The sequence below is a fragment of the Melospiza georgiana genome, chromosome W (assembly GCF_028018845.1).
Source record: "Melospiza georgiana isolate bMelGeo1 chromosome W, bMelGeo1.pri, whole genome shotgun sequence".
Lineage (NCBI taxonomy): Eukaryota > Metazoa > Chordata > Aves > Passeriformes > Passerellidae > Melospiza > Melospiza georgiana.
The window spans coordinates 4,988,434-5,010,721 of record NC_080464.1 but is presented as its reverse complement, the minus strand read 5'-3'; the positions used below and the strand labels follow the sequence as shown (position 1 = coordinate 5,010,721).

The window sequence follows — 22,288 nt, the reverse complement described above, 5'->3', positions numbered from 1 at the left end:
AAAAATGAATATGTATGAACCTATTGTGAAATTGTATGCATATGTATCTGAGAGGGGGATAAAAAGGGACCTGAAGTTCCCAGAGGTACGCATGTCATTTTAGGGGAACGATTCCCACATGTGTCAAGCGCTGTGATAAACATACCGGCTTTACAACTTCCACAAAGTTGTGGAGTTTTGATTATCTCCGCAAAACAACTGGACACCCCTCCAGGTGAAAGCAAACTGCGGCCTGCACTCTGCTGCTAAAGGAATGGAGAAAAATGCATTCACAGTGTCGATTGTGGCACCACTTAGCTGCCTTGGACTCCAGATCATACAGAAGTTCTAGCATGTCTGGTACAGAAGCACTCACTGGTGGTGTGACTTCATTCAGGCCACGATAATCCACTGTCAGTCGCCACTCTCTGTTAGACTTACGCACTGGCCATATACTACTGTTAAAGGGTGAGTGAATCTTGATGACCACTCCCTGGGGCTCCAGTTCATAGATCATCTCATGGGTGGGGGTCATGGATATTGCAAATCACAGCGATCCCAGTGGCAGAGAGAATGACGAGGAGGACTCCATTGATATCAGAAGGCTAAGTAATTACTTTATTATACTATATTATTCTATACTATATTACACTGAATCTAAACTAATCTGCACAAGCTCTCAACGCAACTGAACAGAATCTTGCGACTGTCTGCCAACAGTCCCGACACACACACATCGATTCAATTGGTCAATGAATCAAAACACTCACACCAGAATCCAATCAAGCAAATTCCTTCAGGTAAATAATCTTGCAACACATTGCACATGTTCCAAAACACAGGAGCAGTAAATGAGATAAGAATTGTTTTTTCTTTCTCTGAGGTTCGTCACTGCGATTCCCAGAAAATATCCTTGGGAACTTGTGCCTTGCTTTTCTCTGTGAAGAGAAATGCGGCCACACACAGTCATGTTTTTTGCAGTATTGTTGACAGTGCACTGTTTTGGTAGTGATTGGTACCTGTTGTTCTTCAACCCTCAGCAGTCCCACAGCAAAAGGGTCTTCTGAGAGCCCAGGCAAGGGATTCAGCTGTCTAATTCCCTCTGTCTCCACAGGAGCTATCCCATAAGCCCAGTAAAGCCTTTTTGTGTTTTTGAAATACCCTCTCCTGAGGTAATCTATGCCAAGAGGCCTCTGGGGCAGTCACAATAGCATTTTTTTTCCATTCATTGACAGTAAAGCTCACCTGAGCTTCCAATACAGTCAGCTGTTGGAATCCCCCTGTCTGTAGTAAAGCCCATGGACCTAGGTAAGGCCCCATGGAAAATTCAATAGTAGGAACTGCTGAGACAGCAACATAAGTTCCTGTCTCTCTGACCCCCATCTCAAAGCTTATCTCTGTAACCCTATAGGCCACTATACCTAAACCCTTATCATTGGTCAAGTTTGGATTCCCCCTAACCCTATAAAAGGGGCATACTTTAGCCCATTTGACAGAAGAAGAGCTGTCGCTGGGACCCTTCACAGATTTCCCCAATAAACATCGCTGTGGAACTCCGGTACCTCTCCTTCTCCTCTCCCGCTGTCTGCTGCAGCCTTAGCCAAGGGCAACTTACCTAGCAAGCAAGAGCTGATATCCTAAGAGAGCTTGCAATCACTATAGAGCTGATAATCACCAAGCTTGCTAAGGGGGTAAGCCCGCGGCCATCGGCCTCGAGCTAGCTTAGCTTTTGGGCACCCCGTCTCCCTGGGGACCAGGCCCCCAGGCTATCTTGCACTGCTTGATGATAAGGCCAGAATAGAGGCTTTATTACCTGTCACCCCAGAAATGAAGATGTATTGTGCCCCTAGATATTTTGATGGCATCAGTGTACGTTGTGCACTGGTGTGAATTAAAGTCTTGCATTCTTGTGAGTCTGATGTGTCAGGCCATTGGATCCACACAGTGCAATAGATCCAATTGTCCCAAAGTGACTTAGTGGCTAAGTCACTATCCATCTGTCGTAGTTTGAAACTGGTCCAACACCATACACCCACAAGAGTTGCTCGCTCACCCTCCTCTGCTACATCTGGGCAGCGGAGAGGGAAAAAAAGTTAACAAAGGGTTCATAAATGAGATAAGGACTGGGAAGAAATATTTCAAGGCCAAAACAGGCTCAACTTAAGGTTGCAAAGTGAATTTATGACTAACAGAATCAGAGAAGTATAATGAGAAGCCAAATAAACCTTTTTACCCCCAGCCCCTTCCTCCTTCCCACTGACAGCACAGGGAGACAAGGCATGGGGGTTTTGGTAAGTTCATCAATGAGATTTTCTTCCACTGCTCTCAGAGAAGAGTTCATCCCCTGTGAAGCCGTGGTGTCCCTCCCACAGGAGACAGTTCTCCATTAACTTCTCCAGCATGAGTCTACTCTCACAAGCATCGGCCCTATTGCCCATGCTGCAACGTGAGTACCTCCCATGGGTAAACAGTCCTCTCAAAACTGCTGCGATGTGGGTATCTCTTTCCATGGGGTGGAGTCCTCCAAGGACAGGCTGCTCCAGATTGGAAGCAGGGGTCCTCTCTCTCCACTGGGTCTTCCACTGGATCATAGCATCTTCTCGGGATCTACCCACTTTGGTGTGGGCACCTCCTCCAGAGGCTGTGGGTGGATCTCTGCATCCCCCGTGGACCCATGGGCTGCAGGGGGACAGCGTGCTTCACCATGGTCTTCATCGTGGCCTGCAGAGTAATCTGGAGATATCAGACTGCAGTGAAAAGGAGGATTGCAACCGGTAACAAAGCCTTACAGGACCAGGGAGTGGATTGATCATCAACTTTAATTAACAGACTCAATATGCACACATACATCACCTTAAGTTGAGCAGCAGGATAAATCATGGGAGGAAAAATTTCAATTGAACAAAAGCAGAGTCTAAAAAATTTACGACAGCTCTTAGATCAGGAGAATAGAGACATTTCAGATGCTAAATTACTTGCCTTGTTGGACTGGATGTCCATGCATGTAAAATACTTCCCCCACAGCTAGTACTTTTCATCCAGATGCCTAGCAGGTAGTAGGATAGAAACTTTTTGATGTTGCTGGTGGTGGCAATGCCGATGCTTCCCGGCACCTCGCTACATGGGGAATTATTATGGCAACTCTTAAAGAAACTCACAGAGAGTTGCACACTCTGCCAGCTTTTAGAAGCTGACTTCCCTGGGCCATCGGTTACTAGGCTGATAGCCTCAACAGACAGTGGGTCCCAACATGCCAGCTACTCCTGAGGTCAAGATGTCCCCTATGGGGATGTTTGACTTTGATGAGGATCCTGACCTAGGCAGTCCTTTCAACCCTGAGCCCCTAGACCATGAGCAGAAGGCAGAGCTCAGACCCTGATACAATGACAGGGGACTTTCTTTGCGAACAGCAATCTGAGAGGAGGCAAATTGCTGGCACAGCCTATAAGATTAAGTAAGCTGGAAAAAGAAAAACCGGATTGTGAAACGTGCATATTACATGATTGGCCCTTTGTTACCGGGCTTGCAAGGGTTGCAGGGTGAAGAGAGAGGCGAGAATCTTGACTCCATGATCAGAATGCTGGATTTATTATTTTGTGATATATATGTTACATTATGACTATGCTAATAGGAATAGAGAGAGAAGTTCAGAAGCTTCCTAAACTAAGAATAGCATAGGAACGAATAAACAAAGGAGCTCTCTCTGATTCTGTCCCAGAGAGAGCTCGGCCTGTGATTGGCCCTTAATTGTACACATGAAACATGGGCCAATCACAGGTGCACCTGTTGCATTCCACAGCAGCAGATAACCATTGCTTACATTCTTTTTCTGGGGCCTCAGCTTCCCAGAAGGAAAAATCCTAAAGAAAGGATTTTTCACAAAAGAAGTCTGTGACAGCCCTTCACAGATATTGAAAGGAATACTATATGTCTTATGTTGTATTAATTAGTAGTACTGCATTTTTTAAGTAGTGTGGTAAATATAGTTTCAGGTTATAACATAATGTTAAAATAGAAACTATGCAATGTAAGAAACTTTTTTAAACTAGCTCAGGAAAGGAATGAGATAATCAAGAAATTCTTTGCACAGAGATTACAGCAACAAGACACCATAACCTCAAGAAAAGAATTATTGCCTCCTTATCGGGAAAGACCAGGCTTCTTCTACCTCCTTCTGATTTATTAAAAACATATGGATATTGATCTAGTACTGATATCCAGCTGTGACAGACAAAGACTTTCTGACAGTTTAAAGTTAGAAAGTGTATGTTTATTGTTATGCCGGGCAACGTGCGGGATAGCTCCCAAATACACACCGCAATTTACAGGTAATTACAGGGTCGTTTTATCTATACAAGTATTGAATACCCAAAATACGAATACATATTCATAACTTTGGTACATCCCATTCCCTGCTTCGTATAGTAATTAGTTCAAAAACTATTAAGCATGCATAGTTTGTTCCCTGAAATGGGTCGGTGGTCCCAAAATGAGGAAGTAACTGAATTCTTCCTTGTTCTGACCTTTCTACCTTTTCAATGCAAATATGACAAATGAACCCTTGGTAGAACTCCCATTCCTCGTCTTCAATTGGTTTCAGAACAGAGAAGGCCTACAATTGTCTTATGTTCCTAAAAGCTATTTATCATTTTCTATATTCTTCATTATAAACCCAGCTAACCAAACATTGTGTTGACAAGCAATCAATTATTAGTTAATTACTAACTCTTAACTTCATCAAGGCCTACCTATTTATTTTAATTAACTCAAATAAAGCTTATCTCTAAATAAAATCTTAGTTCCTCTAAAATCTCTAAATTCCTTGAAGTTTATATCTCACATCTAGACACTGAGGAGACAACAAAATGAAGGGAGGGTAGTTTCTCCGTTCTCGGCCTGTTGTCTTTGCCTGGTTAGGCTTAGGATGGCCTTGAGGCAGCCCGCGCTCCAAAGGACGAAAGCAGTCTTCAGATTTTTCGGTCTTCAATATTGTTTATTAATTCTTATCTACAAAGTTGTCTCCCGGCCCAACAGAGGTCCGCACAGCAAGACAGCCATGGGCACACTGACCTCCCTCTGGGCGGTCGTCTATTTTTATACTAAAAACTACATATAAGATATTTACCTTTACCTTCCAATACCTTTTACCCTTATTGACAAGTGCAGATTTAGTGTGAATCAATCCCGAAGTGCCACCATCACCATCAAAGATGGATGACAAGAAGGAGAAGAAGAAGGACAGGACACGCCCTAATTCCTCCATCTTGTCTCCTAAAACCCCCCTGTACCAAGATTCCAAAACCTGTGTTTTCATCCTGTAATTAATCAATCCCTTCACCACTTATCCCCAAGTGATCCTCTCCTCCTCATACAGGTGTTACATCCTGTGCAGGGTCAAAGTCTAGCCACCAAGCACTTCTGGCAACGTTCCACGACTTCCAAGCCCCCCAAGGGTTGTCTCGGCAACTCTGGACATCAGGAGTGATGTGCTGAGTTCCCATAGTAGTTGACAATAACTAGAGAACACTCATTAATCAAAGAATTTTTGCATCATGTATGAGATATATGAATATGCAACAGGGTATTTCTTTTAAGAGTGTCCTAGGTTACAACATAAAAATGTATTCTATTCCCATCCTCAAGAGCTGCTGAAACCAGGAGGGGCATTGTTTTTTTCCTTATCTCCTGTTAATGGGCTCATCAATGTCTTGCTGCATGACTCAGAGATAACTCCTCTGGGAGCCATTTCTGTTTAACAGGCAATCAAGGACCCACCGCATGACTCAGTACGATATCAGCCCATTGAGAGATGCTCCGCCCAGGGGGGAGGAGCTAAGCATCCTCACCTGGATATAATCTGGGTTTTGGGACAGAGCAGTCAGTCTTTCCACTGGATTCCCAGAGGAATGGCTGCCCTTAGCCACTGGTTTCCAGAAGACAAGAGCTACCAGATGGTTTCTACAGGATCACTACTTCAACAATACCATTTCATCTGGACTGCTACCACCTCCCTAACTAGCAGGATGTCAGGTTGTATTCTGACTCTGTCAGTGGTTTTTCTTTTGTATTATTGCATGTATTTGGTTTTTTTCCCTTTTCCTAATAAATTGTATTTCCGACTTGGAGTGTCTCACTGGTTTTGCTTTCAAACCAGAACAAAGAGTTAATCCTTTGTTAGCGTGTGTGCTTTCGGGGCTTAATTGCACAGTAAAGCATCTGGACATCCATATTTCTTTGCTTTTTGTTGTCCTCCATTGTCCGAACTCTGATTGTCCAACTTCTTGTAACTCTAATTTTTATTACTATTTTTAAAACCATTTTACTACTGTTAAACTTTTAAAATTTTAAAACTAGTGATTGGCATTTTTCACACAGATTGTTATTGCCTTGGGACTGGGGGTGTCCTGTGAGCGTCAGTGCAGTTTAAAGATATTGCAACACATGCTCCTCATTGGCGCAACTTTTCATATGGGTTAAAGAACCCTGTAACTGTTTTCTAAATGAGACACGCTTTGATGCTAAAAGCCCCTGCGCATAGCTGACGTGGGGACTGTTGAGAGGGGTGCCCATCGTGAGCCAGATGTGGACGCATTACCATAAGCTCCTTGTCACAGACATGTTTTACGAAAAATCCTTTCCTTGGGATTTTTTCTCCTGAGAAGCTGAGAGGGCTCAGGAACAAAATGTAAACAATTATTATCTGATGCTGTGGAATGCAAGAGGTGCATCTTTGATTGGTCCATCATGGTTGTTTCTAATTAATGGCCAATCACAGTCACCTGGCTCGGACTCTCTGAGAGTCAGGAGCTTTTGTTATTCATTCCATTCCTTCTTTTGCTTGCTAGCCTTCTGATGAAATCCTTTCTTCTACTCTCTTAGTATAGTTTTAATATATCATTTACTTTTAATATAATAAATATCATAAAATAATAAATCAGCCTTCTGAAATATGGAGTCAAGATTCTCGTCTCTTCCCTGGTCCTGGGACCCCTGTGAACACCACCACAGCTCCTGTTACTCCTGGAGGGGAAACTGACCTGTATTTTCCCTTTGGGCATCCCTTAGTACTGTCTTTGGAACCCTCGGATACTCCCTCTCTGGTGCTTAGAGGAGAAACCTTTGCACCGTGGGTTGGAGCTGCTCTGGTGGCACCACCACTTTCCCACCCTTGCTCCCTTCCCCAGCAGCAGCTGCAGTGGCTGCCACCAGGGCCCTGGCAGAGTGCCAAGAGACAGCAGAAGCTCCTCCCTCCCACCTGCACCATTCTCACTGTGTCTCGCTCAGCCAAAGAGGGCAGCAGGGGGGCAGGCGGGCCCCAGCATCCACGCCATGCTCTGTTTGGAAGACTCGCACACCTGTGGGGGTCCCGCCAGGGCTTCACAGCTCAACCCATGCTTTTTCAGAGAACAGATTTCGGGATGGCTCCCACCCTGCTGTTCCTCCCCCTTCCCATGCTCACTCAGAATGGTAACCCTCTTGTCCTGAGATTTAATAACTGTACACTGCCATAATAGAATGCAAGGATCTGTTGAAAACTGTTTATGAGTTAATGTTAGTATAACTGTAATTGCCTGGATTTATAAACTTGTATATACCTTCTGTGAAGGAAAATTGACAAATTTAGGTATTGTTAAGTTTCCTGCAAGTGATTTACTTGTTGTACTACTCATAAGGATCTGAAGAGCATAATATTCATAATTACAGATGTAACTTTTGTGTCAAAGACAGCTGAGAAAATTTTTTGTATGTGTCATTTTTTAAGTGAAGAGATTAATACCTTAAAAGAAATCAGTATGCTTGCATGCCCTTTCATAGTTAGGATAACGTCTATCTCATTTTGAGCTTCTGGGAAATACTTAATTTGTCCTAACCTCAGTGTCTTTACGAATGCAATTATTCATGTTAAAAAATATGTTTTACTACATCACACAAACATTTTTGGCTTTTGTTAAAACTAACTTTATATTTTCAGTAAGCTGTAGTATTGTATTTGCGGGGTGCCCCGATGAAGGAAGGAACGATGAATCTGACTCCATGTTCTCAGAAGGCTAATTTATTATTTTATGATACTATATTATATTAAAGAATACTGTACTAAGCTATACTAAAGAATACAGAAAGGATACTTACACAATGCTAAAAAGATAATAATGAAAACTCGTGACTCTTTCCAGAGTCCCGACACAGCTTGGCACTGATTGGCCAATGAGTGAAAACAACTCACCAGAATTCAATGAAACAATCACCTGAGGTAAACAATCTCAAAACATATTCCAGACGAGCAAAACACAGGAGAAGAAAATGTGATAATAGTTGTTTTCCTTTTTCTCTGAGCCTTCTCAGCTTCCCAGAAGAAAAATCCTGGTTGAAGGGATTTTTCAGAGAATGTGAATGTCACACTGTAGATTTTGACAAGACTGTTTATCAGAGAGATTAAAGGTTATCTGTGTGACTGTAGTGTATTTCTGCATACAGATAGCATTATATAATTCCTTATTTTAAAACTGTTTAGCAAGGCCTAAACTTTCAAAAGGGAATGCTGATGTATTGTATGGTTAGTAACACTTGTCTTATAGGATATCTACTACCTTTTCAAGAACTTTGATTTAAAAGTCTGATTGGACTGAATTAATACTGATTCTTTGCTTAGTTATAATGATGTTAGCTGTTACCACGAAAATTAGAAAATTGTATACCTGGAAAAATATTTGCAAGTTGGTACCCTCAAAGTATCATTTATCATTATATGGATCATATTTTAGTTTGTGGACAGGAATATTCATATTTGTAAGATACTGTGGCCCCTTAGAAAATTCAGTAGATCCCTCCTTAGAAATATTTAGGGTGAATATTAACTGACCAAAATGTGAAAACACAGCAATTAACTTTAAAGCCTGATGTCAAAATGTTGAATGATTTACGAGAGTTACTGGGAGCAATTAACTGGGTAAAGCCCATCAGATGTTTAGTCACTCATCAATCACAGCATTTCTTTGCTCACTTGAGAGTGACCCTTATCTACAGAAGCTATTCAAGGTCTAGATATAATTGGCTCACAAATCTCCACTGCAAAAGCAGACAAATTTGTGCCAGCTTTACCAGTTCGCTTGCTTTTTACCCCACAGCTTTAATAATGTTATAAACATGACCACACTCCTGGTACTAAAAGTAATTTCAGCATTTATTATAATAAGGCCTAAAGCATGGGGCCCCATGGGTCGAGCAGGAGCGTTCCCATCAAGGATGCTGCAGTGCTGCGCCAGCGCTGGGTCTTCTTTCTTGAGCAGCGATGTCCCTGATGTTCCAGGTGGAGTGGCATGAATTCACTGGGTTGGATGCCCCCTTTTATACTGATTTTTGTTCCTTTGGATTGATTTTTGTTGGGACCCTTCATTTGCATGAAGGTTTTAGGTGCCTGATTGGCCCATTACAGTTCTGTCCAGGCTGGCTCATTTTGCTTGGGGGGGTGGTGCACTTTACTTAGGTGTATTACGGTACGTTGAGTACCATATTTCTTATAACTACCCTTTTAACCCCTTTTACAATATAATAACCAAATTAACAGTACATGCTTTACAATTATCAATTATTTTACAACAGTTTCTAACCTATTTTTGACAATTCCTCCCTCTAAATATTTGATCTGGCTTCCAGCCTGCATCACCCTTTTAAAGTTCAAAGTTCAACTCCTACTTTTCTCAGTTTCTCTTACTGTTCAAGCATATCTGATCACTCTGTTCTTTTATTAACATTACTTTTTTTGGCATTTTTCCCTTCTACGTTACCTTGCAGCATGATGCTGCTTTGGACAATGCTGGTCTCTATCCGGACTAGACATGGAACTGCACATGGTAGAAATATTACACTTGCTAGTGCACACACCACAAAGAAGACCAATTTCTTCCACCATTTACTGTTCCAGGTGAACAAGTTGTCCCACCAATTGGAGTCTCCAAACAAGGGGATCCTTTTTTGTGTTCCAACATAGGTTAGTTTTCTAATATTTTGAGTAATCTTTTTAATTACATGACTATGGTCATGGATCTCTAGGCAGCATTCTGAAGTATTAAATTTCCCACAGATCTCTCCTTCCTCTGCAGGGAGGTAGTCCACTGCCAATCAAATCTGGTAAATTATTGATCGTGTTTGTTGTTTCTGCTGGTTTAAAAGATCAGTCGTCAGAGTTGTTTGATTGGACATTATTTCAAGTACTTCTTGTAAATGGATGATCTGATTGAGCATATATTCTGGGGTTCTGTACCCCCAGCATCCTTCTTGGGCCCAGGTATCTGGCCCCTAAGTATCTATAATCTTTTGTGGGGTCCACATTTCATCCTATACTGGGACTCCCAAGTTTGATTTCGCATCCTTAGGCAGTAAGAAAAAGGATGGTTTTATTGCTCCAATTGTGCAACTCCCAGTCCACCTTCTCGGTAATTTCACATATGCCGTGTTACCACAGATCCAAAATAAATTTTTAGGTGCATCCCAGAAATTAGAATCTTGATTTGTTATATGTTTACTATATTTGGATAGGGTTTCTATTGCCCAGAATGGGTTAATAAAATCTCCTGAGCATTCAAACATTTTTTTCTTTTTCCCTGTATACACATCTGCTTTCATTTTTTTCTATTGACCAAAATGAATGGGAGTTTTCTGGGATCCATCTGGTATGTGTGTCATTTGCTGCTAGATATTTTTTACATGGAGTTTCTCCTACTTCTATAGTATACATTTCTCCTTTCCTTGATAGACACTCTTCCCCTATTATGGTTGATTTTAGCTTCCACTCTCCTTACCTTCTTTTGGGTACTACCATGCTTTTTCTTGATGTAATCCATTTTAAAATGTCTAGGGTACCTAAACTGATACCATTCCATGGCCAAATTTCACTTAAGTGTGTCCCTCTGCACACCCAACAATCAGTCAAATTAAATTCTTTTGTAATCTTTTCCACCATATCGATAAGAAGATTCTTTCCATATATTTCTCCCTCTCTATCCCTTTGTATTTTCAACTGCACTGTTTTCTCTTTTGTTACAGGGTTTGCTAGGGTTTTTCAGGGTGAAGAGAGAGACGAGAATGTTGACCTCATGTTCAGAAGGCTTGATTTATTATTTTATGATATATATAACATTATAACTATACTAAAAAGAAATAGAGAGAAAGTTCTCAGAATGCTAGCTACGCTAAGAAGAGAAAAGGAATGAATAATAAAGGAGCTCTCTGCGATTCTGTCCCAGAGAGAGCTCGGCCTGTGATTAGGCCTTAACTGTACACATCCAACATGGGCCAATCACAGGTGCACCTGTTGCATTCCACAGCAGCAGATAACCATTTCTTACATTCGTTTTCTGGGGCCTCAGCTTCCCAGAAGGAAAAATCCTAAAGAAAGGATTTTTCACAAAAGATGTCTGTGACATTTCACCCTTTAAATTCTAAAAAATTAAAAAGAAAAGTGTTTGTAATTTTCTCTGATGTGCACATGCAGAGGAAAGGACAAACACTTGACAGGTTACCTGTTGCCAATCAAAACCTCACTCAAGTGCTGGTGTGGAATGAACAGGGAATTTCTTCACCTGTAGAACACACAATTGCATCAAATAACTAAAACAATCTTACATTATAAGAAAATGCAAAAAAACAATGCAAAGAAAATTCAAGTCCAAGCAGCTGAGTTTCAGGAAAAAGTCCATGGACTGAAGATGTTCCTCTTGGACATATCTGAAAGTCCCTTTTTTTCCTGAAACAGGATTGCTGCAGAAAAGTCCATCAGAAGTTATCAAAAACCATTGACAGTCATCAAACAATTTCAAAAAATTTCTAACAATTTGAAACAACTTCTGGAATGCCGTTTTTGGGCCCTTCAATGCTTTAGAGCTGCTGCCAGCTATTCAACTCTATTTAATTTTTTTTTTTTTTTTTTTTTTTTTTTGTGATCCAAAAGAGCAGCAGCAGCAGAGAAGCCAGAGAAAGGCCCTGGGGCCGTGCCTCATGGACGGACCAGGAACCCCAGATCCAGCCCACAAAAGGCGGTCCAGGACAGGTAGGGGAAAGCAAAACCCCCAAACCCATCAAGAGGCTGGGCGGTGGCCCTGGCCCAGGGATCTGGGCCCAACAGCCCAGGCCCAGCCCACAAGGCAGGCTCTGCATTCCCACAGGCCTGCACTCTGCTGCCAGTACAATGGCAGAACGGGTGGTGAGACGCTTCCTTTCCCCTAAATCACTGAGGCATGCCAGCAGTGAGGAAATAGAAGCAGCCCCAAAAGCCCTCATCTCAGGTCTAGGAATGTTTGTTCCCCACAGCAAGCAAGCCATGATCTCTTCCCGCTGTGCCCTCTGCCTCTGCAATGCAAATGCAAAAGGTGTGTCTCCCATCTGCCTCACGGCCCCACCCCCTCTGGGCTGGGGACCAAAGGCCGAACTTTCGGCAGAACCCACCTGCCCCTCACCGCTAGGGCGCAGGAGGGGCTGCAGAGATGGCAACCTCCAAGGGGCAGCAACTGACCAAACACCCCCCAATCTGCCAAAAACGCTGATCTTGAAAGCCGGCAGACAGGCTGCCCCCGCCCCCAGCTGTCGGGCCATGCCTGCTCCACGGAAGAGGAGGCTGATGCCCTCTTGTCCTGTCCCAGTTCTCCCCACAGGAGCAGCCCCGGGACAACCCGAAAAACTCGGGGGGGGGAAATCGCGCTGGTTGCAGGAGCTGCCGCGACAGCTGCTGCCAGGAACGGCGGGACCGCAGGCTGCTCTGAGGGTCCCGCGGGTTTGGTGCCGTCTTCAGCATCATCCCGAACAGGCACTGGCTCAGCTGAGGCGGCGGGGTTGCGCGGGAACATGCCGCTGCCGTCTCGCCTGGCCCCGGGAGCGGCAGCAGGCACGGCATGGGGTTGGCAGCATCTTCTGCCCCTTGCTCTGGGGTCAGCTGCAGAGATGCAGTTGCAGAAGCCGGCGGAGTGCGCACGGGAGGTGGCGGAGCCGGCACGGGCAGTGACGAAACAGCCGGGAAGGGCGGTGGCGGAGGATCGCTGTTGCTTAGCAACAGCGGTTCAGCTGCAGGGAGCAGTGTTTCTGAGCTCTCAGGCGCAGGCAGGGAAGCCGGCAAAGGCTTGGGCGGGACCACGCGGGGAGGCGGCCGCGGAGCTCCGGCAGGCGGGGAGGCCTTGGAGACCGGTGCTGCCCCCATCTCTGAGTGGGGTAGGGTCCAGGAGGCCGGCTGGGGCAGGGACTGCAGGGCTGCCAGGGGCGGCGCAGCCCACTCCCATCCCCCCGGAGAGAGGGAAGGGGGGGGAAGGGATGACTCCATCTGACCATGCTCCAAAGGCGCAATAAAAAAAACTTCTTCAGCTTGCGGCGCAGCTTCGCCCCCCCTGGTGCGGTTCAGGGGGGCTGGAAAGCAGCAAATCATCCCCCAAAGGGTCTTCTCCTGCTGGAGAGGGGGGGAATGGAGCTTGTCCCTTGCAGTTAGAAATCCAGGGAAAAACAGCTGCTCTCCATTTCAAGATAGAAAAGAGTACACAGAAGAAGACTGGGTAAACGCGGGGTGTCCCACACCACGGTCCCAAACGAATTGGAAAATGGATTCCATGCACTCCCATATGAAAACATCCAGAGCATACAGCACATTAGTAAAGAACCCAAGAATCTTTGCCCATCGAAAAAACTCATAGAAATCTGTCTCCAACAGGAGAATTCCATCCTCTTCAACCCATTTTTGCCAGAGGGCAATAAGATTCTCCTCTGAAGGAGAAAAATGAACCTCATCCTCTATGGGGGGCGTTCCCCATATCAGCAGCCACAAACTACGAATGGCTGCATCTTCAGGAAGGGAAAAGCCAACAGTACCTTTTGAAAGAGTTCAGCATGCTCTGGCCAGCTCCATGGTGCTGCTGCTCTTTCCGAACATCTTCCTGGAGGCTTTTCAGAAGGTTCTCTTTGTGGTCAGCCTCGCTGTGAACTCTGTCCAAATCAGGATCTTCAGTGTTTTGCGGAGAAAAGAAGAAACCTCACAACTTTATAAAAGTTGTAAAGCTCGGTATGTTTATTTAAGGCGCCGGACGCATGCAGAGAAAATTCTCCTCAAAAGGCATGCGTACCCCTGAAGACCTCAGGTCTCCTTTTACCCCCCTTCCAAATGCATATGCATACAGTTTCACAATAGGTTCATACATATTCATTCGCGTGACATTTATCGCCAGTTCTTCTTTATCAAAGGAATTCCCAGGTCGGGGGCAAATTGACCTCGTGGTCTTTTCTGTTTTTCTTTCTCTGTCTCCTTGCTGTCTCCAGCATGCGAGTTTTTCCTTCAGCTTTGGCCTCACAGACTTTTCACCTCTCCGAGACACTTCACCTAATTCAGAATGGATCTCTACTCTGTCTCATCAGTTCTTCAGCTCCTGGCTAGAATCCACTTCTGTGGTCACTTGTGAAGCAACCATCAATGCCACACATTTGGGGTTTACCCAGTGCAGCTCTTGCTCCTCTGGGGGTCTCTCCAAGTGATTTGCTCTTCAAACGAGGGGTCACCAGTTGTTACAGGACTTGCAAGGGTTTTTCAGGGTGAAGAGAGAGACGAGAATGTTGACCTCATGTTCAGAAGGCTTGATTTATTATTTTATGATATATATACCATTATGACTATACTAAAAAGAAATAGAGAGAAAGTTCGCAGAATGCTAGCTACACTAAGAAGAGAAAAGGAATGAATAATAAAGGAGCTCTCTGTGATTCTGTCCCAGAGAGAGCTCGGTCTTTGATTGGCCCTTAATTGTACACATCCAACGTGGGCCAATCACAGGTGCACCTGTTGCATTCCACAGCAGCAGATAACCATTGTTTACATTCTTTTTCTGGGGCCTCAGCTTCCCAGAAGGAAAAATCCTAAAGAAAGGATTTTTCACAAAAGAAGTCTGTGACACTCTTTGAATGTATCCTCTAAGTTGGTTTCACTTTTTTGTTCAAAACATACCCATCTTTCTTTGATAGGGCACTCTTCTGACATCCTCTGGCTTGGGTTTGCAATATTTTTAGCTAGCCAATATATTTTATTATCCTTTTTACAGGCTGTTAACTGGGAATGATCGATACATTTGGGATTCATGTTTGTGTGTACTCTGATTAATACACCTACTGTATCTCCTATATACGAGGGATAGTAACATTCCTCACAAGTGTTTCCTCCACTTCCTTTGAAGTGGATGAGTAGTAGCGTCGCTACGAGTGGGAGTCTTGTATGGGCTGGCCTCCTCAACTCGCAATCCACAGGTGTTTTCTCAGTGCCCAGAGAGCATTTCCCAAAGGTAGTTCCAGATCCAGTCTTGCCTTCCACCTCTGGTTTTCCCTTCTTCTGTAGACATTCTGCCATGACGCTTCTCGTACCGGCTCCCTTCCCTCAATTTGGTCCCAATTAGGGTTGCAAGGAGAGTGGTCTATGGAACAGTACTGGAAACTGAGATGTCATTTTGATTGTCAATTCTAAGCTAAATAAAACTTAAACTTATACTATAACAAACATTAACAAACTTTAAGGATATGAGGATAACAATGTAGATGCTCCCCATGGGGGGTTGTGTTCAGGGTTGCACTTTTTCGGTGTTTTCCTCAGGACCAATTTCAAGTCTTTAATGTCTCTGCTGGCTATAGCCCATTTTCTTGCCTCACCTGGGGGTTGTACTGGACCCTTCACTCGACTTGCATGTGTTCACCCCGGCTCCTTTGTTCTTACTGCGGTGTTTGTGTGGGATCTCAGCACCTCAGGATGGAGGTGCAGAGTGGCCGAGAACACCCTTGGGGGGCTCGGGAGTCCTGGAATGTTGCCAGAAGTGTCTGGTGGCAGGACTTTGATCCTACACAGGAGACGACACCTGTATGAGGATGGGAGGATTTCACTGGGTGAATGGTGGAGGGATAAGTTAATTAGAGTGTAAAACACAGAGTTTAGGATTTCTGTACAGGGGGGTCTAAAGAAGTAAGATGGAGGAATTGGGGCGTGTCCTGTTCTTCTTCTTCTTCTTGGCCTCCATCTTCTGTGGTGATGTTGGCACTTTGGGATTGGTTATTACTAGAAGTGCACCGGTTAATAAGGGTAGAAAGTATTGGGGAAAAATTATAAATATTGTATACGTAACTTCGGGTATAAAGATAAGTGACCGCCCCGGGGGCTCGCAGTGTGCTCATGGCTGACATGCTGTGCAGACCTCTGTTGGGCCGAAAGAAAATCTTTTAGATAAACAATTAATAAACACCGAGACCGAGAAAAGATCTGAAGTCTCTCCTCGTCCTTTGAAGCGCCGGACGGTCCAAGGCCACCCTGGGCCTTTCCAGGCCACCTAAACAGCCGAGAAACCGACATGTTTGTGGTAAGCAGCACCTGGAAGGAGCCTTCAAAGTGAGCAGTTAGTGGAGGGTTTTTCCATGATTTAATCAATACCCAGTCTCCCACATTAATACCATGTATTTTACAGTTCAGTGGGGAAGTTTGGGGAGGGTAGCCTTTTGGGAAAGATGAAAGTTTGACAAGAAAGTCTCACAGATATATCTGCTTAGCAGAAAGACTTTTTAATGTAGAACCTGAAGAAGGAATAGAGATGGAAGCAAGTTTTGATATAGAAGAATAGCTGAGCCAGTCTTACTGGCTAACAAAGGAGGCAAAGGGTATGTTAGTTAGAAGGGGATTTTATGACTTAGAGCAAAGGATAAACCCACCTCAAACAAGAAGATATTTTTACCAAGCAGGAAGATAGCACAGGCAAACAAGCCAGCAAAAGTTGCAAGTAGAAAAAAGGTCTCAGAATTTTCCACTGCAAGAAAACTGAAAAACTTCTAGCTTAAACTGTAATGCACTAACTTGTAGTGATTGGAGAATAGTAACATGAATATGGTAATTATAGTAGTTATGATAGGCTATACATAACAGTTAAGGTATAAATTGGTTCTTCTGTATTAAGATGCTCAGCAAAGAAAAGTATATAATTCATTTGTAACCAAAACTAGAGTCTTCAGGCTTGCCTGCAGCTGGAGCTGACAGCTGTAGGCACAGGCTCTGTCGCCCACAACCCTGGACTGCTGTAACATCTTGGATACAATAAATTGCATTTTGAAGAGCCTCCTGGAGTCCCGCATCACTAATTTCGGCTCTTACAAGTGGTGCCCAATGTTTTAGTGGGCAATTTTGAACTTTTGGCAGTAAGAGACCTCCCGGTGAACTTAAGAGGGAAGGAGATTTGGCACTTTGAAAGAAAGGTGACCGGGGCCTGGACACCGTTGCTGCTGGACAGTACGTGGACTGGAGCTCAACATTGGCGTCTGCTGCAGAGGAGGACAGCAGGTGTGCACCGGGTAATCATGGGGCAGAATATATCTGGAAATCAGAGGGATGTGTATCAGCATTTAAAATCTTTAATTGAATCAAGTCTAAAAACCTTACCTAAGCAAGAGCTCAAAGAGCTTTTAAAATGGACTATAACTCATATCCCAAATGCTGACTCTGAAGCCATCTATACCAGACTTTTGGGACTCTATGGGGGTCAAATTATACTGTGCTATTTCTCGCCGCGACAAATCAGCAGCAGATTTACTCCCCACCTGTCGCGTGCTTGTAGAAATCTTTGAGGTGAAGCCCCTGCTGCTGCATCCATTCCCCCCCCTCCACCCCCGCCATTCCACCTGAACCCTCCCCACCATTTCCAGCCGCGCCACCTCGGCCAGCCTCTCGAGCCATGGGGAGGGGGAGGAAGGGAGAGAAGAAAACACCAACTGCCACTGCAGTAACAGAGGTAGACAAATCTGAAAAGTGCTCTACCTCAGAAGATGGGGCAGATCCTTTAAATCCAAGACTAAGAAACCCCTAAGAACAACCAGATTTGTTTCCAAATGACCCCAGGGACTGCCCAGTGCTTGGAGGAGAGCTATCAACCCAGAAAGAAATACCAAGCCCTGGGAATTCTCTAGCTCTGCTTCCTGAGTCAGAGGAACCCCTGTGGGGATCAGATTTCCAGAAGCCCGGCAGTCCCAGAACAGGGGTTCCCATCCCCCATCACAAAATTAAAGAACCAGTTTTACACAAGGGCAGTCTCCACGGCCCAGCACCTGTACCTGTGCAGTGGGGCCGGCGTGGGCTCCATGGCCAAGGTGTGCAGGGGCCGGCAGCACTGTGGGGTCCGGCTCAGCCACCTCAGCCGCTACTCAGGTGCCATGGCCTGCTGGGTACTGAAGGCACTGGAGGCCCCCAAGGCAGTCGAGAAGGAGCAAGACGGGGGCTGGAAGTTAACTCCACCAAGGCAGCGGGACCTGCATCTCATCGCCAGGCAGGTCGCCACTGGCAGCAAGTACCACTGAGGGAGCGAAAATATCATCCTCCAGATCTCTTACATTTGAAGCTTGCAAGGCTTTAGAGGCAATCACTGATGCTCTGCAAAAAAAACAATGTGAAAAATTCCAATCACTTGTTTTTAAAATTTTTAAAGATTTATAGTAATAAAATGGTTATAAAAATAGTAATACAATTAGAGTAATAATAATTTGGACAATTTGAATTAGGATAATATGAGACAATAGAAACAAAGAGTTACGGACATCCAGGTACTTTTTCTGGGCAGCACAAGCCCGAAAAAGGACACCCATTAACAAAGGATTAACCCTTAAAAACAATAGCCTGTTGCATTTTCATACACCTCATTCATGAGGCATAAATTCCATTCAAATACAGGATTCTGTCTGGTCATCGTCAGCTTCTTCCTCTGAATCCTAACAGCGCCTTCAAGGTGGGAAGAAGTTTGTTTCTTCTGATAAGAGAGCAATAAATTCTTTTTCTCTGAAAGATTTAGGTGTCCTGTGGCTGCTATCTCACTGCGAGTCCTTTCCTTAAAAAAAGTATCCTACATAGCATAGTTTCTATTTTAACATTTTTTTATAATCTAAAACTATATTTAACACACTACTTAAGAGAATTAATACAGCAGTACTTTCTAACACAACACATATAATATTCATTTTAATATTTGCGAAAAGCCAATCATAAAATATGCATTTTTCACAGACAAGCACATTGCTATGTTGATTTGCGGAAAGAAAAAAAATAACTCCACAACTTTCTAAAAGTTGTAAAGCTGGTATTTTTATGACAGTGCTAGACATGTGGGTGTTGAGAGTTTTTTGCAGGACAATGGACATATGCAACATATGCACAATCCAGCCTTCATAGAAACTGAGTAAGGTCACTATGTCCTTGAAGGACACAAAAGAAGAACACACTCAGAAGCAGATGGTTCAGGATGCAAAGGCAGACAAGAAAACCACAGCGAGACACATGAGGAAGACAGACTGACTAAAATTAACTGAAATATTAAAATGCGTGAGTAGAAGGATTTAACCAATCATGTATTAGCTTGAGGCGTGAACAGTAGAACACAATATAAATATAGCTTGCTTTTGCAATAAATCGGCTTCACTTGATAATATTGATCATGGCGTGATGTCCCGTTACTTATCCTCTGCATATGGGGATCCATGTGGGGATCGTTGTTCCTCCCAAAGGACATGCATACCCTTGAGAACTCCCGATCCTTTTTTATCTCCCTTACTGATTCACAATAGGTTTATACATATTCATTTTACTGATTTCGCGTTACACTTGCAGCTAGTTTTTTTTAATCAGAAAGTACAGAAAGAACTCCTGGGTCACCCTGCCCTGTCTCCCGCAGCCTCAGCCCCGGCCTCTGTCTGTTTCAAAGTTCAAGGGGTCCCTCTTATCTCTGTCCTTTGGCTGAAGCAGTTTTTCGAGCATAGGGTTTTTTTGCGAGAACAGGCAGTCTTGAACCTAGACCAAACAGTTATGCTTGCAAGCTATAGACTTAATAATTCAAAGCGGCACATTTCACTTCAATCTGAAATGGATTTCTACACTGGAAAATTTCCACTTGGTTTCATTCCTCCCCTTTCCTAGAAAATAAGTAAATTCTTTTACTTAATGCAAATCTCTACAATAATGTGTCCCTTAATGCTTTACCATGTACATTTGATAAGGAGGTTAACATAGCTACTTGCTGTAGTATTCTCCAATGCCAAATTAGCAATATAAAGATAACCTTAAACTTGCTCCAACTAATATCAATAAAACTACAATGGGGGGAGACAACTTATTAAAGATTCCATTTGCAGTTGGTGAGCACCCAAAGAATATATCCCACTAGTGATGATCTGCATTTTGTTTTATTCTTTGTAGAATTCTGGTTATTTCTTTGGTATCAAGTTAGAAAGTAATTAAGGTTTTCTCTGTGCTTTCTTGGATTTCTTTAAAGATCTCCAGAACGTCTTGGTGCTTAATTAGTTGTTTTACCAATGTAAGGTCCATTCCAATAGGAGTAGGTGATAGCCTGTGTGTAATTGCTTTTATTCAACTAGTGGGATGTCACTGGGGCTAAATAGGAAAAATCACACCCGATAATCATAAAAAAATTAAAAAACCAAAAATTAGAATGATTTCTACTAGGCAAAATAACATCATTGTTATCAATTTTTACAATAGCACAAGCAGTTCTTAAGCATATACATCCTTTACTAGTATATACGAGCACAGTTTTCTGATTAGTGTATGGATGAATCCCGAAGTGGCAAATACTCTGTTCAGTGTGTAGACACAAATCTTGAGCATTAATAGTATTGCTTTCAAAAATGAATCTTAGTTTTTCTCTTATAATACAGGATTCTAAGTTTACTGTTTGCCACTTTTCATTCACCTTTCGTGCCCACACTGTATGTTCTGAAGGGTAGAGCACCATTTTTTCATTATTTAATCCTAGTGTGATGATGGGGTGGATAACGTAAACAGTGGCATTACGTATGGTAAGCACAAAGGCAGTGGCCACATTAGAAGCAGGATCATAGGGAAAATTTACCATAGTCCACCAGGACTGAAACTTCCTTTCAAAATCAATCACATTATCACAGAAAATCTTTCAAATTTCAGCTGGAAAATCACCTTCACCCCCTTCCCATATGATCAGAGCTGCTGTTGCCTGCATCCATAACTGTGCTTGTATACAACTGAAAGCTAAAGACACATTGTCTTGAACTGTACTGTTTCTGTTAGCGTTCAAAAACACATAATCATGGGGACTATATGTGGTGCTTTTTATTAAGAGCTCTAGGAATCGGGGTATATTCAACCCAAATCTGATTCCAACCATACATCCGAAATGATCATGTTTCATACTCTATCGTTATATAACTTTCATGTTGGTTATTAAACTTATATTGTTCTATTGTATACATAAATTTAGCCCCTCTCTGAATTTCCACCATAGTTTCTCATTATTCTTCTTATGGTTATATAATAATTACATTTAATTACTAAACAAGCATCACATCTAACAATTATATAATTTATCATACTGCTTACGCAGGTGCAGTTGATCTGGGAAAGCACAAAGCCTCACATTTTAGATTCTATCTTTAATTTTTTCCAGGGCTCCACTATCATTCTCCCCCCTTTGAAAGCATTTTCACTTCACTATAGGTGTAAATGTTTTCACTTGATACAGTCCTTTATTCCTCAGTTTGTACTTGGTTCTTCAAATCCAGGGTTGATGTAAACATTGTCGTGGATGCTGTTACGAACTGGAGAACCAGAAGATGGTGGGCCTGGATCTCGTGTTAGTGCCTTTATTATCCTCTGGTTCCAGGATGTTTTCTTCTGTATGTCTCCCTTTAAGATGCTGTAAACTAACCAAATTGCTAAGAATACAATTAGTAAGATTATCACATTCTCAATGATAGATTTAATCCATGAACTCACATTCCACCCTAATCCTTTAAAGATTCTTCCTAACCAGCTTGTAGCCAAATCCTTTTGCTCTTCTTGTGCTTCATGCTCTATTTGTTTCAACTGAGAGATGTCATATTCTACATCTGCAGTTACATTTGGGATATGAACGCAGCAATGATCAACTTGTCCCTTTAAAAATCCACATACTCCATGCTCTTTCAGGAGTAACATATCTGGGGCTAATTGATTTTGTAAAGCCATTTTTGTGGTGGCTTGTAATTGTATATTTAATTCTTTAAATCCTTCCCAGGTGACTCTTGCCAGTCTACCTACCTGACCTGTAAGTTTGTATAGCATCTCTCTACTCTTATAGTTTGCTATAGGACCAAGCAATGACTCTAGGGCCCATCCAAATTTCACTCCACTAGAGGGTTCTTGCCACGTGTCATCTGGATTTTCATTGTCTAGAACTTCTTGTCTTGCTCTTATCTGCACAAGTTCATGTTTTCCATTAAATGGGGACTTTTTCCAAATTGGACATAAGGT

At 43.1% G+C, this 22,288-nt stretch overlaps 1 protein-coding gene across 1 annotated transcript; it reads left to right on the top strand.

Moving 5' to 3' along the window:
• Window positions 1-16,328: 16,328 nt before the first annotated feature.
• Window positions 16,329-18,315, top strand: RPS19 (ribosomal protein S19). The gene is made up of 2 exons (XM_058043091.1): window positions 16,329-16,337; window positions 18,028-18,315. The coding sequence occupies exons 1-2, from the start codon at window positions 16,329-16,331 to the stop codon at window positions 18,313-18,315; spliced, it is 297 nt and encodes a 98-aa protein (XP_057899074.1).
• Window positions 18,316-22,288: the final 3,973 nt, after the last annotated feature.